Source organism: Erigeron canadensis, chromosome 4, assembly GCF_010389155.1.
Source record: "Erigeron canadensis isolate Cc75 chromosome 4, C_canadensis_v1, whole genome shotgun sequence".
In the NCBI taxonomy this organism is placed as follows: Eukaryota; Viridiplantae; Streptophyta; class Magnoliopsida; order Asterales; family Asteraceae; genus Erigeron; species Erigeron canadensis.
Genome location: NC_057764.1, coordinates 17943769 through 17964802, shown reverse-complemented (window position 1 = coordinate 17964802; position 21034 = coordinate 17943769). Strand labels below are relative to the sequence as shown.

Genomic DNA, 21034 nt, shown 5'->3' with positions numbered 1-21034 from the left:
CCCCAACACCACAAGTCACCACCCACCACCACCGTGAGTCACCACCATCACCACAAGTCATCTCTGCCGCATGATTTTCGTATATGATTTCCGTATATAGATATTTATTCCTTATCTAATTTATATATCTAGTATCTTCTTACTATAGAACCATCAAACTATAAAAGTAATCTAATATAAACAAACAAACAAACAAAAATTTACTCAAAATTACACCCGTCCAGGCTAACGTCAATGTCATCACATCGTGCGGACATACGTCTAATTTCTTTGTACATTAACAATCATCCCACCACTTTCGTCACCCCGTCATGGACTCCGTTATTATCCGTCACCGCCACTACCACCACCATCCATTACTGCTAACGTCAATATCATCGCATCGCGTGTACATACTTCTAGCTAGTGACTAGATATTTATACTCGTTGAAGAGTCATTCCGTAGATTTATTTCCTTCCCATTTTTCCAATTTACCTTTGCTCATTTTTGTGTATTCCTACATGAACATATTTTTTCTTCTAATGGCTAAAAGTGGGAGTATTAAATATTTCTAAATTCACAGTCTACAATAATTAAAGATTGAACCATGATCTTCTTCTCAAGGGACTGTATAGTAGCCTCTACCACCCAACTAAATCTCGAATGACAATCATTATTTTGAAATGTAAACCAACAAAAGTCGTTAGCTTATCATCCTACAACTTACTGCACTTAGTCTTGCAACTACTTATGCTTTTCTGTTATTTTGAATGACCTAGCTCTTTGCACCCAAAATATTTAAAAAGCATAGTAGATCACAGCTTTTTAATTTGTGCATGTTATAAAAGCTAACGAATGTAGATAGATGAGTTGGTTGTTGATCTCTAGCTACTTGAAGGATCCTTGAAAACTCGGTGTCCAGGAAATAGGTGTCATCTCTGTTGCAACAGGGAACATACTCGAAACTGGTACAAGGCAAAGTCCTAGGCTCCTTAGGTCTTGTTTGTGTCCCTTCACATCTTTCACATTATCATGAATCTAAATAATGTGCACAAAAATTAGAAATAAGGATAGATGAAAGTTTAATGAACATATGTATAAGGTACATTTAGAAATATGTAGAAACGAAAGAACGTTGACCATATAAGGTACATTTAAAATCTGACACAACTATATGCAACCACGAAAGAACCCAAATTTTCAGGCCTTTATATCTTAAGAAATAAATACATACTTGTAACTTAATTACTTATATTGAATTAAGGGATTTTTATTCATAGAGAGATGAATCATGTACCTGATTAAATTGCTTTGTAGCTCCATTGTCCATATAAGGTACACTTAGAATCTGAAACAAAATAGATAGATATATCAAAATGAAGTAAAATAATACAGATTATTCTATCATTTTAAATGGTCTGTCAGTAAATATAATACAGAATTATATAATTAGACATTTACATTGACTTGATCATGGAGAAGCTTAATGTACTGAATGGCTTCATGGAGCACAGAAGCAGTATCAGTCTGTAAAATATGATTAAGTCAAAACTGTTAATTAAACAAACACAATAATCAATTCTTATTTCTACTTTTGATGTAAAGAAAAGCTCTCTACAAAAAGGAATAATGATGCATAAGATTGCAACTACGTATACCTTTCCAAAAGGTGAAACTAATTGCTGAAGGGCGGTGATTCGGTCTCCTAGCTTCTCTTTTCGGACCTGACAATCGTTCTAACGTATTATAGTTTCTGTGCTAAAGAGCCATACATAAATGTCAGTATATACGTACAGCAGAGTAATCGATCTACACCTTAAATGTAGGAAACGGTGAAGGTGTTTCAAGCCGCGGTCTCTTCAACAGAACTCGACCGGAGCTTTTCTTTGTCATTGAACCAAAATCCTCGAAATCTTGATAGTTAGGCTATAGTAAGAAATATCATTCTATAGTTCATTTAGAAAGTAAGAAAACCCTAAAAAGGTATAGTAACTCTTGAAATAAAACTAGTCGCTAGAAAAAGAATTAGAAGATTAATAGTATGGTCATATGCGCATATCTAAATCTATATTACCTTTATGGTGACATTAACACATGTTTGTGCCGCTTTGTATGACACTGAAGGCAGGAAGCTTGAAATATTATCGTCTGATGGTGACGTTGTAGTATTCAATAACGAGGTGTTATCAGTTAGCTGAAAATAACCAGGAATTTGTTGTTTTGTGCTTACTAGAGGCAAGCTTTGAACAACATCGATATTGTTGAAATTCGGTTGGAAACCATATAGGGATGGTGAATTTCTATCAAGCAAAGACTCTAGAAAAGATTGTGATGATGATATTGAAGAGTAGCCATATGGGGTGGGGGAACAATTGTCGGATCCAGTTTCAAAACTTAATCCTTGTTGGTCCACGCTGAAGTCGTGGTATTTAATCTCTGTCGCCGGTGGTGAAGCGTCCTCAAGACTAGTTGAAAAGGTGTCCTGCCCATGTTGTTCTCTACTACAATATGACAAGAAGAAGATTTAAAACTGACAGAATATATCATGTGATCGACATGAATATATATCACAAATTAAATCAGGATCTTCTTTTCATGTGATTACAAAGATATAAAATCCAAAAACTACACTACAACCTGTTGTAATATGGTCCATGGTCCATTTAATTTACTGGAAATCAAAAGTGTCCAAACAATAATTCTTAATAAGAAATTAAAGCAAGGAAAAGAAGCAGCTAGAAAAACTTTTTGTATGCATAAAGTTATATATATCTTACAATAGTAAGTTTTGTTTCCAACCGTTGGCTGTGGTTGGCGACGAACTAGAAAAGGCGTTTGCCATGATATGGAAAGCGGAGTCTGGAGACATAGTAGCTGTGCCGCCACTCGGTTCTTGAACATCTTGTAAGACTATAGAGCCATCCGAAGACCCATCACTTGACTTTGATTTCATATCAATCAAATCTCTTGGCCAAAAATGTTCAAAGTGCTCCATGTCTGCTAGGGCAGTTCTTTGTGACATACACCAGCTTCCACTGTACAAGGCTGCCTGAAATTCTCCTGCCATGAAAAATAGCTTATACTAATATACTAAGAAGATATGATGCACTTATATACACTTGGACTTATATGTAGTGGTTTGCATAAACACAAATTTGTAAACCTAAAATCTTGAGATATATGGGGTTGACAATTGACTCAAGAGAAACTTTCCAATCTTCCATTTTTAGTCAAACCACTAGGGCATTGTCGGGATTATAATATTCTTTAACTTTACCAAAACATTAATCTATTACGAGTTATTGCTAAATATCTAATTCCATTGCTACGTCAAGTCTTAACTTTAATCCTAACTTAACATCCTTTCGCCTAAAAAAATAATCAATTTAGTTTTGTTTTCTTAAATGTGTAACAGAAATCCTCTTAGACCTTGTGCGCCTTTTGATATTAAGTTACTAGTAAATTTCGGCCCCGCTTGGCTGCGTTTCTAAGTATTGAAAAGATTGAGTTATTTTAGTGTATTTGTATTGAATATTTAACTGCTTAATTATTAATCATTATTTCATTAATAGATTTGTTAAATATATATTTATTTCAGTGCAAAAACACATTAGCTTCATTTTGCGCGTTGAAAGGTTTAGATTATTTTGATTACACTTTGTATTGATCATATGTCGTTATATATGTTAGCTAAAAACTCTGGCATATAAAATAGATATTTATCTAAAATCAATATCACAAATGCTTCAAAAAGTTTATAGTAACAAATACATATATTTTATATGTAAAATAAACCAACAGTAAAAAATGAAAGAAAAAAAATGTTGAATGAAAGTTTCAATTAGACCCAGCAATATTGACCCAGAATAATAGAAATGGGTGATTCTGGGCAGCTTTAAAATGCTTTTGGGTTGCTTTGGACACCTTCACATCTTGAAACGGGTGTAAATGGGCACATAGATCTCTCTACAAGGTTTTCAACGGGTTAGAATGGGTGATAACGACTAATTCTCATTCTCTTCACTTAAATTTCGATGATAAAGTGTTTTGGTGATTTCAATACCACCATGAAGCCGTCACCACCATGGTACCAGCGTCTTTACCCCGTGGCACATTTTCCGTCATCATTTTTCAATCAGTGATGCTTATTATTGATCGTCGGTAACAGATAGATTTAAAAGTGAATTCACCGAATCGTAGTTTTACAGTCAAATTTGGCCGACTTATTGAAGACCAAGAAGACAGTGCTTGATGTGTGTTTTTTGTTTGTTTCAAGTTTTTATAAAATGTAGTACAAGTAAATATCCCAAAACACACTTTACAGGCAGAGGACCTGATGAGATGCAGTATAGTTAAGTGATATGTACAGGATCGTTCGCAGGGACGCGTTGCTTTACCTAATCTAGGAATATGTGTAGTTTTAATGGTTGTGGGTTGTCACGATTTCCTATTAAACTAATGCAATAAAAAGTAAATAGAAGCCACAATCGCTGTTCATCAAGAGGCTTAGTCTGAAAATAGTTTGAGAAAGCAAATAACAGTAATTAAATTAAAATACTTGTTTGACATCTCCGATGTCATGATACGACCGAATACTATCCTACCCATTTGCTAGACTGTTGGAAACTTAATCACGGCTCAGATTCTCGTTAGATTCACTTTGCCTACATAGCTAGTGTTGTCCCTAGACTCACACTACCCCATAAACAAATTCTCGTTAGATTCATTGTTTAAGCATTAATGACCTAAAGTTCGTGTTACTAATTCATCTTTTAGATACCTGGCTCTTAAGTCATGGCCAGATAGTAATTATCTTCGGTGACCACAATACTCGTTTCCATGTCAAAGGATCGCGTCTGACATTATTAAGCTTCATGTTCTATTAATCCTAATTACTATGGTTCTAGATCCCTCAGTTACAAGTGAATCACCTTTTACATCTAGTTATAGACTGACTAGTGTTTTTCATCCTAGCATATTAGTCATAGGGTATGATCATAAACAAACATCATAATTAAACTAATATATTCAGATATAGAATCGATAAGAATATGAAGAACTGATAAAACATGGATCTACGATAAACAGTAAAACACACTCCAACATATCTAACAAATAAAGTAAAACAATAAGCGTCTACATGGTCACATCAATCTAAACAAGTATTCGGCCAACTAGCCTGACATTATTAAAGGAATAACAAAGTCCGAAAAGATGAAAGGCATTGTTTACCAACTGAAAGTAAAACAAAAGAGAAGATCTAGGTTGAGGTTCAAGATCAGAAGGTGTTTAAAGCTCTAAAACCTTTTGGAATCTGCAAAGTCGACCTAGGGTTAAATATGGGCGGCTAAGGATGCTAAATCAGTTTGACTTAAATAGGTGTTTAAGTCGGTTGCTGATCTGGGCCGCCTAGCGGCGCTGGAATGGGCTCCAGCAGTGTTAGGACTAGGCCAGCGGTCCTGGCATGGCTGCCAGTCGTGCTGTCAACTACTGCAGCTCCTCGATTTGCTTCGTTCGGCTCCCGGATCACCTCCTTGTGTCTTGTAACTTCATAAGCCTTCATCTTGAGTCACTTGATACCATTTACACTCACTCACATCTTCCGTGAACCTGCGTAAACATACAATTCATTAAGTACCGATAGTTCCGGAATATTGACTCATTTAAGACATTGAAATGAGGCCTTTCGATAAGGATTTTTATCATAAAATGAACGCTCATCATATATCCCCACACTTAAGTCTTTGCTTGTACTCAAGCAAATAGTCCAAGAAAATAAAACAATGATGAGCACACAACATAAGTGTTAAAGTTATTCTACTTTATAAAACATTTCAAAGGTTAGTCATGCAAAATCATTTGAGAAAGCTTTGGAGAAAATCAGTAAGCTATAGCTAGAGGCAAGATGGTTGGTCATTAAAACCTAAAAGCTAACTTTTTATTTGTGTTAATACCTCTAAAACCGTTCTATAATTGCACATGTCCTATAACTCAATCTTATTTCCTTCTACTGACTAGTTAAAGCACGTAATTAAGGTTTGTATAGCAATCAGAACTACTAGCTACTAGTAAGGCATTCACATTTCAAAGTTTGTGTACTTGTGATTCACTACCCAGGCATACTCTCACACTACAGTCATGCTCAGTAGCTAGATATTTAGCAGTTATATGATATTATCATCTTTAATAGTTGAGACATCGGTGACAGGTCGGTGGTTCCCCACTCGCAGAGCGACATAACTCAACTAATGGTTAGAGTTTATACCTTACATCAAGACAGCGGTGACAGGTCGATGGTTCCCCACACGCAAAGCGACATAATTTGATGCGTATAGATTTTACTCGTTATTAAGTTCTTAGAGCTCTTTTTAATTAATCAAATGATTGCCTTTCTTAAGATTACTACATTATTCATGCAATAGATATTATCGAAGACCCCAGTATATACTTACTTCGTAAGCAACTAGTTTACAATAAATAGTGTAAGAATTAAGGCGAACCATACGTCTAAACTAGCTCCTACACAAGCACGTATAATTAAGTCTAAATAATACACCTATACTAATGACTAGAAAGATCAAATTGCTAAGCATATTAAAGTCCGGTTAAGTGTGCTATGACAAACATAATCGCATTCAGTTTCAATTTCAGTCTAAGCTCTAATCTAATTGGAAAAATGAACAGCCACAAATCTATAATTAAACTAACATTTCTAACTAACTGTTCATCTAACAAATTTAATATTGCTTAGTTATCGTCATCTTTTGTTTACTTGCAAAGCTTATATTTTCAAAATGATTTTCCGACACAAGAAAAAATTTAAATTTGCATGAATTAAGTAGTAGAAAACTTATGAAATATCAAGCAATTAAACCACGGGTTTTTCCTATTCCATCCCACCACACTTAAAATGTACAACGCCCTCGCTATACTAAGCATAACTTAATAAAAAGGGTAATAGAAAAAACACGGTAAGATAAAGTATTAACGAAAATTCCCGGGTCTAAATTGCATGAATTGCTGTTGAAGATGGCATTTACGGAGAGTCTAGAATGTTGATGAGCTTCAGAAACATGCGTTGATGGCGATCCATTGATGCGACTCCACCTTCTTTTCTTTTTAGTATTTTGTGTATTTTTGTTTTTTTTTTGGATTTATGGGGTTTTTTTTTTCCCGAATGGGTGTGCCGGACGGAGCTTTGAGCGATGCTGGGTAAGCAGGTAGCGGCGCTGGACGCTGGATCTGCATAGGTGCTGGTCCAATGGCGTTGAGAGTGGTTGAGCAACGCTGGGATGTCCTGATGCCTTCCCAGTGGCGCTGGATGTCCAGTAGCGGCGCTTTTGACTCTTGTATGTATCCCGACGTCTGATTTTCTCCAATGATTTGATGTTTGAACTCCCCACACTTAGCTTTTGGCCAAGTGTCTGGTTTCCTTTAGACATCAAGACATAATACTCCTACACACTTCAATCAAAATATAAAAATGGAAAATAACAAGCTAAAACATAAAAATAAAAATAAAAATAAAAACGAAATACGATTGCAATAATCCTTGATCCTTTAAACGCTCACATCTGTGATTCTAAGGACATACTCATAAAATAGATCGCAAATGATAAAACTTAAAACAATCACTTAATTGCAATTAGTCACATATTTCTAACAATAAAAATAAGAATGAAATTACGGCTTGGGTTGCATCCCAAGATGCGCTAAATTTAACGAGTCTTCGACCGGACTCGGCCTAGGAACTAGGTTGAGGGAGAATACGGGGTAGGTCGGGGTCCAATTCCCGTTGGATAACGTTCGAAGTGACTTATGGCTTTTTTGACGTTCATTTTGTTCCCCTCTTCCAAGCTTTCAGAGTTCCTTCGTTTTTTAGTAGCTTCAACCATTTTCACGTCAATCGGTATTTGACTTCCAAGGCTAGTTGGGTGGTAATGAATTTGATTTCGCGAAGTTCGGGACTGCAGGGGGTGCCAACAGCGTTGGACATCCCTGAGCGGCACTAGGTTCCCCAAGCGGCGTTGGTGCCTCCGTGGCAGTACTCAATTTTGCAATTTTGCTTGATTTGGCTTCTTCCTTCTCTTGAACAACTTGCCCACTGTGTCTCTAGTTAATATGAAATTCCCTTAGTTGTTCCAAGTATTTCTCCTTCCGAGCTTTCTTGTCTCTTTTATCCGTTTCCATTTTCTCCTCTATGCATCCATACACTTCTTTGTGAAGGAAATTATAAACTATGCTAATTCCAACATCCATAAGCCCCATTCCTAAGATTCTCCCAATCATCTCCAAGCTTGCTTTTCTAAATTCGTTCTCAAATTTCTTCAACAAGATAATTCGATCTAATTCATGTATCACACAGTTTTCATACTTCGTTTTTGTAGGCGGCTTGTAAGTCTCTATCAAACCATCTTTTGAATCCTATGGGCACGCGGAACTGGTCTGAATTCTTTGAGTCCCACTAGAAAGGCTCCGGTTTAAAATCTCCCGGAGCTCCCAGCAATGCTGGGCTCTCCCCCAACGGCGCTAATGTGCCCTAATGGTTCCGGCTTCGCCTTCTTCTTCGCTTTTTGGTTCCTCCTTGACCATTTTCTGCTCGGCATACCTCCAATCATATTTCTTATCATCTAGTTTCTCTCCTAAAATGCTTTTTGCGCTTCCTTTGAACACCCCTTGCGAATTGAGTTCGTTTATGAAACTATGATTTTCCATGTACTTACGTTCCTCTTGATTCACCTTTCTTTCGAGAAACTCTAAGGCTTCCTTTGTCTTGTTCAAGAATATATTGCTTGTGGCTTCATAACATAGCTTGTCACTTTCTTCATCTCATAATCCGTGATAAAACGAGGCACATATTCCGCGGGTTTCAAATCTTCATCATTAAGCAGGTTCACGGTCTCCTTGATGCGGAGCCATGCACTTTCCTAGTTTTCGAACCATAATTGCTCAAAGCATTCCACATTGTGCCTTAGTACACCTTCCCGACTGTTGACAAAGGGACCACAAGTTGTGGCAGTATGAAACGGGAAATTTGAGGATCGAACAGTGTCACCCAGCGACGCTGGGAAACTCCCAGCGGCGCTGGTGTTGCCTGAACAAAATGTGTTTCCATTTTTCGCTTTCTTAATGTCTTCTTCCATTTCTGAAGTAGGACACTCAAGTCCTTTCCAATGCATTGTACCTATCCTAGCTGTAACACAAAAAAAGTAACTCCCAATACCGTCTTCGACGGTGTATGGGGGAAGTTGAGATGTAGACAAACTTACCCCTACCAAAGGTAGAGAGGATGCTTCCAGGTTCTACCAAAGGTAGAAAAGGACCTCCAGCCTTGCTAGGCATGAGGATCGAACCAATGACCTCTGTCTCGAAAAGCAAGGGCTCCACCCACTGATCCAACCTAGTTTGTTTGGTCTTAGCTGAAACACACTAAATGAAAATAAAAGAAAAAGAGAACAAAAACAAAAACAAATACAAAAACAAAACACGAAACACGAAAACGGTTATTAACTTAAAAAACGAAATTAAGCTAACTCTAAATGAAAACAATCTAGACTTAATAACTAAAAACGATAAATTTAAAATATTTGTGGATTTTTGAAATTTTAAGAAAATGAAAATACTAGCTAGGTTGACCTAACCCTAATTTTTGACCTAAACCTAGTTTTGACCTAATTTGAATATTAACCATAAATGACTTAAACCTAAGTACTGAAAGTAACTTTCTCATGCCGAAACACAAGAAAGGGTCTAATTACATTACTAAATTAAGAATGTGTCGCGTCCCCGGCAGCAGCACTAAAAACGCTTGATGTGCATTTTTTGTTTGTTTCAAGTTTTTATAAAATATAGTAAAAGTAAATATCCTAAAACACACTTTGCAGGCAGAGGAACTGATTAGATGCAATATAGTTAAATGATAAGTAGAGGATTGTAAGTTCGCAGGAATTGATCAGATGCAGTATAGTTAACTGATTATTTCGCAGGAACGCGTTGCTTTACCTAATCTAGTAATACGTGTAATTCTAACGATTGTAAGTTGTCACGATTTCCTATTAAACTAACGCAAAAAAAAGTAAATAGAAGTTGCAACCGCTGTTCATCAATAGGCTTAGTCTAAAAATAGTTTGAGAAAACAAATAACAGTTATTAAATTAAAATACTTTTTTGGCATCTCCGATCTCATGATACGACCGAATACTATCCAATCCATTTGCTAGACTGTTGGAAAGTTAATCACGGCTCAGATTCTCGTTAGATTCACATTTCCTAAATAGCTAGTGCTGTTCCTAGATTCACACTACCCCGGAAACAAATTCTCGTTAGATTCATTGTTTAAGCATTAATGACCTAAAGTTCGTGTTACTAATTCATCTTTTAGTTACTCGGATCTTAAGCCAAGGCCAGAAAGTAATTATCTTCGGTGACCACAATGCTCGTTTCCAAGTCAAAGGATCGCGTCTGACATTGTTAAGCTTCATGTTCTATTCATCCTAATAACTATGGTTCTGGATCCCTCAGTTACAAGTGAATCACCTTTTACATCTAGTTATAGACCGACCAGTGTTTTCCATACTAGCATATTAGTCCTAGTGTATGATCATAGACAACCATCAGAATTAAATTAATATGTTCGGATATAGAACCGATAACTATGTGAAGAACTAGTAAAACATGGATCTACGATAAAAAGTAAAACACACTCCAACAGAGCTAACAAATAAAGTAAAATAATATACATCGTCATATCGATCCAAACAAGTATTCGGCCAACTAGTCTGACATTATTAAAGGAATAACAAAGTCCAAAAAGATGAAAGACATTGTTTACCAACTGAAAGTAAAATAAAAGAGTAGATGTAGGTTGAGGATGAAGATCGAAAGGTATTTGAAGCTCCAAAACCTCCTTGGAATCTGCAACATCGACCTAGGGTTGAATATAGGCGGCTTAGGCTGCTGAATCGGCTCTCGCTTTGGGTTTTGAGGGTTGCTTCGACTTAAATAGGTGTTTAAGTCGGTTCCTTAATTTGGGCCGCCCAGCGGCGCTAGAATGGGCTCTAGTGGCGCTGGGACTGGGCCAGCGGCGATGGTAGCTACTGCTGCTCTTCGATTTGCTTCGTTTAGCTCCCGGATTACTTCCTTGTGTATTGTAACTTTATAGGCCTTCATCTTGAGTAACTTGTTGCCATTTAGCCCCACTCGCTTCTTCTGTGAACCTGCGTAAAAATACGATGCATTAAGTACCGATAGTTCTGGAATATTGACTCATTTAAGACATAGTAATGAGACCTTTCGAAATGGGTTTTTATCGTAAAATGGACGCTCATCAATGCTTTATTAAGATGCACGATTCTCAAGATGGTGGAACTGTCACAATATTTTTTTAGTGGGCTATTATTAATTATTATTTAAATTTTATTTATAGTAATATTTTATTTATTGTTAATATAAATCCTTATAATCTAGTGATAGAGTGATGCCTGTGAAGAAAAATACGTTTATTAAATTATAAAATTTATAAGCTTTTAGTTATAATATACTTTAATATACAATATTAACCCGTTTTGACCTGAATCGTATTGACACGTTTTTAAAAAGACTCGTGTTGACCCGGAACCATTTTGACCCGAACCCAAATTGACCCGTTAACCAAATCCGCCCGACCCGCCCATTTTGCCTGCTAGGGTTTCAATATATAAGTTGAAAACATCAAAGGAGAAAAGTGTGGAAAAAAAACCCGAATAGTGGTACATAATGGTAGGGGATGCTATGTATTGGTTGTAAACCCAAAAGAAAAAAAAATATACAAAATATTAATAACACGAGTTTGAAAGCAATAACGCAATACGATGGTGCAAAATCCTAGTTGTATGGGGTTTAACGCAGACGAATCGTAACTCGCCACGCGGGTGATTTACTATCTATAAGGTACATAATGGTACAAGACATGGAAACGAAAAAGTTGCAATATATTAGTTGGAACCCCAAAAGAAAAAAAATATGCATAAAACCAATATACTAACCCATAATTAAAAATCCAAATGGAAATCGGTAATAGATTATACGAATAGTAACTCACCACGCAGTTTAGTTACTATTCATCCATCCATTCCTTTTAATATTATATAGGGGTTGGGTTAAAACAAGTATTAAAGTAGAACAAATAATACAAGATCTTGACTCTTAGGTTATGGTTAAATTGATATACGAAGATTCACAAAACAATTGATGTACGATGATTTTCATGATACGTGGTGATTATCACTGAATAAAAACATATTGTTTTATTTGTTTTACTTTAATAATTGTTTTATTTTATCTAACACCATACTATATATTATTGTCAACCCCACGAGTAATAACTTCGGCTATGTTTGGCACAAGTTTTTCGAGAGCTTTTCAAGAGCTTTAAATTTTTATTTTAAACTAAAAGCTCCTAAAATATTTTAGGAGCTTTTAGTTTAAAATGAAAAGCTAAAGCTACTGAAAATCTCTTAAAAAGCTTGTGCCATCCATGACTTTTTTTATCTCCATCCGAATTGTATTCTGTTCGATAAAATCCTATCAAGCTAAATAGAGTAATTAGCAGTTTTTTAAAAGCGAACTTATAATTAACTAGCATTTTAACATAGCAAAACTAAACCAACAGCCAAAAATTTGTATCCATCATGAGACAAAAAAAAAAAGAGTTTAAACAAATTAAAAAAAAAAAAGGTCCAAGAAGCCAAAACAGAACTTCCATACGATTTCGTATTGGTTAATAATGGTTTGGTTGAAGAATGCCATATATTACCATAATCAAACCACTAATTTTTTGGTGAACCAAAATATTTTAACCGAACCATTAGTTTTTATATAAATTCATTTATTTGGGTTTGATTATATCGGTTAGTTTGGTTTCGGTTTGTTTTTATACTCACCTATATCTATAACGACCACATATGCCAATTACTATAATGGCTACATGGACTGATAGTCGTACTTTCCAAAAAAATATATCCATAACACTACGAATGTAATCTCACCAAATTACTATACGAGAAGAAATGCTAAGGTCAATGTCTAATGGCCTACTAAATACCAAAACATTTGGTATCCCGGCCTGCTCCAAATTTTTATGCATACACAATTCCAAAGAATGTTTTAGGACAACCTATCCATTAAAAGTTAGAACCACCATCCATAATTCCATGATTTTTTTTTTCTTTTAATTATTTTCAACAAGTTAGTTGTTAAATCACTTAAAAATCTAAATCACTTAAAAATCCACAGTAACTTATAAACAGATAGTATACGGAACTCAAATTCACAGTTTACACTTTACATTCGTTAGCTGAGCTTCAGCCCAAAACCTTAGGCCATCAGGAGTAAAGCATTATTTTCCTTACGCACGCCCAAAAAGCGCCGAAAACGCCCGCAACACCGCCTCCAGGGGTGTTCCATGTAAAAAAATCCTTCCCCCGTTCGATTTTGGACGTCAACTTTACTCTTTCTTTCTCTGACCCCACCCACATTGAAGCTTTATCATTGATCCTTTTTTTCCTTTTCTATCTTTCTCTAACCCTTTACTCCAATACCCCCCATGTCCAAAGGAACTACACGTGTCACGTAGATAGCAAAAAGGGGTTCCAAGAACCCACTACAACAAAATTGGCTTTATAAGACGCCCAAAAGTGTCCTAAAATGTTACTTTATAGGACCTTTGAGATGATAGGACCATTAGTAAAAGCGTCCCATATAAAAGGGTCCTATAAAGTTTAGGCGTCCTAATAAACCATAAGATAGGACACTTTATAAGGTATTAAGATGCATACTTATTATGACACATATTAGTGTCCTAAGAAGTGGATAGATCAAAAATTAGATCATATTTGTTAGTACCACATAAAGGGTCCTAACATTATATAATGGGACGTTTTATTCATTTGAGCATATTTTTTTTAGGAAGGTTATCCATGTCACTGAAATGATTCTCATTAATCACAATTCAAAAATACAAATGATATACCATCAAATTAGTAGAAGTACTTCAACTAATGGAAGAAACAAATTGTAATTAGCATTATAATGAATATTGAATAATCTCCATAACAAAACATTAAACAGAAAGTTATAACGTTAATATCCAACATTTTCTAACATTAAACATGCAACTAAGAGCAATGAAATAAACTATCAGAATATAGTCTCCGGTCATATTGTATTCTTCTCACTTGTCACGAACATTCCGCAAAGTAAAATGCAGGGACATGAGCTGGCAGCGTAATCACATATAGAGTAGAGCTAGACTGCCACATATAATTCTACATTGTAAAATGCAGGGTCATAAGTCTATTGTTAAAATTGTTGTCATTTAAAAATCTGAAATCAACTATAAGACTGATACAAGGAAGAAACGAAGGCAAGTTCAGGGTAAGAGCACCATTACAATTAGAATTGCCACTCTGTAGGTTTTATTAGAACGCATATTTTATGTGTCCTACTAATATCTATGATAATAAGACCCCAAACACTCATCCGTCTTATTATATAGTTTTTTAGGACGCCTGTTTAATTGCTTATATTATAATATGGCTTCAAGCATTCATCCGTCCTTTTACATAGCTTATTAGGACACTCGTTTAATAGGATCCTAGGAAAAGGGTCCTAAAAAGCCCTTTTTGTTGTAGTGACCCCTCACTCCCTCTAGCCTTATACAAAGGAATCTCATCTCCATGTATATCTATAACTCTTATAAAAAAGTAGTTAACTAAGCTTTTTAAAGTCCTCTTGTAATCTAAAACTATATTAAAAAAATATCACATATGATTTTATCCTATGTGTCAACTCCATATTTTTTTCAAAAATAAACTATATATTTAAGAAAAAAATGAACTTATATATATATATTAATTAATTATTAATAAATAAATAAATAAATATATTGTAGAAATCTAAGATCTTCTCATTAGATAAAATGATATCTTCTCTTTAACTAAAAAATCACGTCTATACCTAATGATATTTCATTATCTTTTTTATTCAAGATTACATAAAGTTCTTTTCCTTTTTTTCTTATGATGATTATATGAAAGTTTTCAAAACTATATTAATATACAAAAATAAAACAAATTAAGTGTAAAAAATAGATTTAATTAGTTAAAAGATAACATCGAAACTCATAAATCTTAACATTATATTAACTACACCTTGAATATATGTTCCAAATTTAAACTTTTTGTTTTAATAAACAATATCCTCTTTTAAGTATACCTTGGTGTATACTTTCTTCTTTGCCAATAGCCGGTAAGTACAAATAAGATGGGTTTTATAGTAAACGTACAACTAATTAATACATTTTAACAAAAACCCTTAGGGTTTCGTTTAGCAAAACCCAAAAAAAATTGAATCATATAAATTCAAGTATTTATAAATCACCCGGAGTCCAAGACCTACCCCACCCTTAAACCAAATTCTACATCCTAATTAAGGCATAGTTAAATTATCCTCTTTGAATTATATATCCAGCCAATTGTAATTTTTCATGTGACTTTTAACTTTTTTGGAGAGAAATGTAATTGAATTGTCACTCTACATTAAGGATCAAATTGTATGTCTTTGAGTTCTGTTGTAACAAAACGACTACATGATACATGTTCTAGATGTAGATCATTTAGTGGCAACAAAAGGCAAATTACTAGAATTAGTAGAAGAAAAACATATTACTAAATTCTTAATGAGAATTTAAAGTATAGCTTAATAGCTTAAGTCTTTCTATCTCTTTAAGTTCATATTTTGTCAAGCTTTTGGTTGAATCTATTTCTGTTCAACCATATGTTTATATGTTACTAAACTATCTATATAGTTCACATCACGTAATTCTAATGAAATATGTTCGCTATCGTTTCTTCATATATATAAAGTGTATTATATAGTTTTTTATACAGCTCGCGCATCGCGCGGGTCAAAAACCTAGTATATATATATATATATGGGGGATGAGAATATATGGTTGTCGGGTATCTAAGTTTAAGTGTGGAACACTCACATATTGTTTTTTTAATTCATAAAAATCATGGGCCCATGCATTTATTTATTAAAGGAGAAATAATAAAATTTTAGTATGTGATGGGTTCCACACCTAAGTGAATATAAGGGCTTTTTAGGTACCTAACATTTATATATGAAAAAAGTGAATGTAATGCTGGTCGGAACCTAAGTTTAAGTGTGGAATCTCTCACATACAATTTTTTTAATATTTCTTGATTAATGAATAAATGCTTAGACCCCCATGAATTTTATGGATTAAAAAAACAATATGTGAGTGTTCCACACCTAAGCTTAGGTACCTAACAAACTTATATTCCCATCCCCCTATATATATATATATATGGTAATACTCTGGTAAGAACACTCTTAAAGTAAGAACAGTGAGAACACTTAAAAACATCATATTGATGCATTAAAAGTCCATAAATTACACTACAAAAAAACAGGTTTTCAGAGACTGAAAAATAGAGACTGATTTTCCTGTTTTCTATAGGCTGGTACTTTCTACGACTAAGCTTCCGTAACTGAATAATCAACAACGACTGATTTTTCAGTCTCTGAAGGCCTCTTTTTTGTAATAAAAAGTAACATAGTGCATAACTAATTATCATTATTTAAGTGTTTAACAACACATTGAGCCGTCAAAATCGCAAAAAAACATGTGTTTTGTTGGATGCATCATTTTGATAAATATGCATCCGAGATGGATGCACAAAACAAAAAAACATGATTTTCTCGCTTTTAACAGACCAATATGTTGTTAAACACTTAATACTGATAATTAGTTATACACTATATTAGTTTTACGAACTTTTAATGCATCAAAATGAAGTTTTTAAGTGTTCTCACTGTGTTCTTATTTTAAGGTTGTTCTTATTTTATTATCTTAAAATAAGAACACGGTGAGAACACTTAAAAACTACATTTTGATGCATTAAAAATCCATAAAACTAACATAGTGTATAACTAATAATCATTATTCAAGTGTTTAACAACACATTGGTCTGTTAAAATCGAAAAAATCATGTTTTTTGTTTTTTGCATCCATCTTGGATGCATATTCATCAAAATGATGCATCCAACAAAAAACGTGATTGTTTCGATTTTGATGGATCAATGTGTTGTTAAACACTTAAATAATGAAAATTAGTTATGCACTATGTTAGTTTTATGGACTTTTAATGCATTACAATGATGTTTTTAAGGGTTCTCATCGTTCTTATTTTAAGAGTGTTCTTACTAGAGTGTTACCATATATCTATATCTATCTATCTATATATATATATATATATATATTAAAAGAGTAGTTATCCTAGCATTCTTAAGCCATCTACCTTAATTTAAAGTTATTTTTAAAAATTGCCACATAGGATTTATCTTACATGGCATCTCCATATTTTTTTCCAACTTTTATATATTAATGGATCCAAAATTTTGGCAACAAATTCTAAGTCTAATAATTAGTTATCGATCCAAATAACTATAAATAAAGAGGAAAATTAGTTGAAGGAAGATTACATCGTTTTCAATTTCATTCAACCTAACAATTTGATGCCTTATGTTATTGGGTTTGAATGCAAGGCAATTGCATCCTTTATAAAATCACATAGGTTTATGTTCATTAACTGTATTCATTATTTCTTAGATTTATATTATAGTTAATGTTTTTTTACAATATTTTCGTATTTTTTAAACCTACTAAGATGAATCCAAGTTAAAACAGATTTTTTGAGTTGTGTCTATCAATTTATCATTGCAAAATATAAAGTGATGATGATATAATAATTCTTTAATGAGGATAGCTTTTTATGTATTTGACATAAAGTACTTCGACATGCATGGAAATACTTGAAGGTATTTCTATTAATATATATTATTTAATTAATTAATAGTTAACTGTTTGTACAACCTAAATTAATAAAATTTATCAAAAAGACATATTTCTTTTAAAATTTATCCCATCAAGAATTATAATATCAAAACTTTTCTTTTATTTAGATTATTTTAAGTTGTCGCACATCGTGCGGGTAAAAGACCTAGTATATATATGTGTGTGTGTGTGTGTGTACGAGATGGGTACCCGTGCAATGCAGTGATGATGGCGACAACAGATAGTGGTGGGAGTGGTGGTAACGATGTGTTTATTAATCTGAAAGTAACTGATATAAATGGTAATGTAGTTATTTTAATTTATGGTTAAGGGATGTATCTTTTGTAAATAATTTTATTAAGAGTATTATAGAGATATTAGGTGGAAATTTATTAATTAATGAATAAATGAGAGAAAAAGTTTGAATAAATTTGGTTGAAAAATATTGCAGGGATATTTTGGGTAGATTAAGTGTATGAATTGAGAATGTGTTGAAAATTAAGAATATTTTAGATATTTTAAAAATAAAAAGTTGAAAAGAGAGGGGGGCTAATTTGTTTTATAATGGAATATAGTATGTTTCTTTAAAACATAAGAGGGCTAATTTATTTTATAATGGAGTATAGATATGTTTCTTTAAAACATCATGATACTAATCTAATATACATCATATACTATATCTATAATATCTATCGATGTACTAAAACATGATTGCACTATTTTTTATCGACACGTACATGTCACAATATTTTAACATGTGTCACTTTCAACTTTAGAAATTTATAATTTATAGTTACCGTAAAGTTATCAAGTTATTATTATTATTATTATTATCCTAAGCATACGATTTTAATCCAAATATAACACTTATCATTTATACTATTGATGGGTCTTTTTAATTTGAAAATTCTTCCAATAGGTCTAACAATACATCCGTAACAACTATGCTTCACAAATTACATAATTAAATTTACATAATATTATAATTGTTGTTGATTCTCATTTTTATTATTTACAATTAAATATCAAAATATCTATTTGCATGTTATCTATTCATGTCATTGAGGTTTCTTTCTGGGTAGTGATCTGTACACCACTAACTTTTAATCATATACCACCAAATATAGTTTGCATTATTGTACTATACAACATTTTAATGCATATTTGATAGTGTACGGTTAATAGTTGGTGGTGTACAGATCGCCACCATTTCTTCAATCACCGAAGAAACAAAAAATGTATGGATATGATATTTAAACAAAAAATGTATGGATATGATATTTAAACAAAAAATGTATGGATATGATATTTATGGTAAAGTGATATGTTATTGTTGTACTGTTATTTTAAAATTGTAATTTATATGGGTTATACTGATTAGACTAGATCCTAATATAATTTTAAATTTTTAATCCGTATATCGTACAGGTATTAGTATTAATAATATAACTAAAGAGAAGATTGGGGTTCATTTGGCCCCTCATTAAATCTCTATTTTTTTAATATTATTTTATTTATTAAATCTAAAGACTGGCATTATTAATAAAAAAATCTTTTTAACCTTAAAAGTCTCCCAAAAATTATATATTTTGTATATATAGGAAAAAGCCTCACATTCTCGACCAAAAAAATAACCTATGATCAAACCAAAAAAAAAAAAAAAATCGACAACCAAAAGGTTCGACCTCCTGCTATACCAGGTAACATGTTTATAATTTTTAAAGATTATCACTTTTATGAAACTCAATATATTATGAACTTAAATTATTATTATTATTATTATTATTATTATTATTATTATTATTATTATTATTATTATTATTATTATTATTATTATTATTATTATTATTATTATTATTATTATTATTATTATTATTATTATTATTTTTTATTATTATTATTATTATTATTATTATTATTATAATTTAGTTTGTTGTCCATTATAGTTCATTATGGTTTATTCTTCTACAACTAAAAATAAGAGCACATTAATTCATCTTGCAGATGTTAAGCCAACACATGTTAACCATCATCTACGACTTCGTGTTGTGCATGTATGGACTGTTTCGGAGTGGAACAACCCGAAGAAAATCAAAACGTTCGAGATGGTCTTTGTAGATGAATTGGTGTGTATTTTTCAAATTATATATTGTACACTTTTTGTTTTACTTTTTGTTGAGCTTAACTCTAACTCGTTTAGTCTAAAATTGTTGTTTGTGTTTATAGTAAGTTTAGATATAACAAACTGTAAATTTTTTATTGAGAAAATTACATTTTTCGTCCCTCAACTTGGTGATTTTCAGAGTTTTGACCCTAAAGTGAACTAATTACAATAAAACCCCTAATGTTGGTCACTTTTTGCAATTTAGACTCCGCGACCAAACAGATGATTACCTAGAAATGTTCTCAATGACAATACATTATGCTGGTTCTTTTACACCTTTCCTTGAAAGAAAGTATGTCGGTGGTCAGAAGGTCATATAATACACTGGCTGAATTTCAATACTTTGGAGTTTCAGGTAAATGACTTCAAAACTGTGGTTGTAGAATATGCGAAGGTTGATCCTAATATGCAACTGTTTTTACACTCTAAGAAACCTGGTGGAGATTTGGATTTGGATCTTTTTCCTATATGTAATTATCAAGATTTTAAGAAGTATGATAATGCATGCTAGGAGAACTAGGTTTATTGAGATGTATGTAGAACATGGTACAACATCAATAGGAAATAATTTTGAACATGGTGAAACTAGTAGACCTTGTAGGAAATTGTTTGATGATGAGAATGCAGTTGGTTTAGATGTCAATGCAGTTGCTTTAGATGACAATGTAGTTGGTTTAGATGGTGGGTTAGAAGGTTCTGATGGTCCGACTGAGCCACCTGGCTTTGAAGGGTGTAATGTTGATAAGCCAGAACAACATATTGAAGTTGAAAATGAGGAAGATTACCCAGTGGATGAGAGTGACAAGGTTCATGATGTACATGTAGACATGTCTAAGTTTGATAAAACATTTAGCATGCTTCATGTTAACTGGTTACGAAAAGGAGTAGAATCAAGTGTGGGGGAGTTGAAAGTGGGTGAAGAAGTGATTAGGATTGACTTTGATGCTTATGACAGTGGTGTAGGTTCTGATTGTGATGATCCAGTTTCCAA

General features: G+C 33.1%; 1 protein-coding gene across 3 annotated transcripts; it reads right to left on the bottom strand.

The window, feature by feature from the left end:
* Positions 1 to 523: 523 nt before the first annotated feature.
* On the bottom strand, positions 524 to 3219 carry LOC122595878 (transcription factor bHLH112-like). 3 transcript variants are annotated; one of them, XM_043768348.1, is made up of 8 exons: positions 3144 to 3219; positions 2758 to 3040; positions 2055 to 2481; positions 1796 to 1906; positions 1639 to 1704; positions 1442 to 1507; positions 1278 to 1328; positions 524 to 1018 (listed from the first exon to the last, which is right to left on the bottom strand). In XM_043768348.1, the coding sequence occupies exons 1-8, from the start codon at positions 3202 to 3204 to the stop codon at positions 869 to 871; spliced, it is 1215 nt and encodes a 404-aa protein (XP_043624283.1). In that variant the 5' UTR covers positions 3205 to 3219; the 3' UTR covers positions 524 to 868. The 3 variants fall into 3 exon arrangements, with proteins under 3 accessions (XP_043624283.1, XP_043624284.1, XP_043624285.1); XM_043768349.1 differs by having other exon boundaries at positions 2055 to 2478; XM_043768350.1 differs by lacking the exon at positions 3144 to 3219 and having other exon boundaries at positions 2758 to 3110.
* Between the last annotated feature and the right edge of the window lie 17815 nt (positions 3220 to 21034).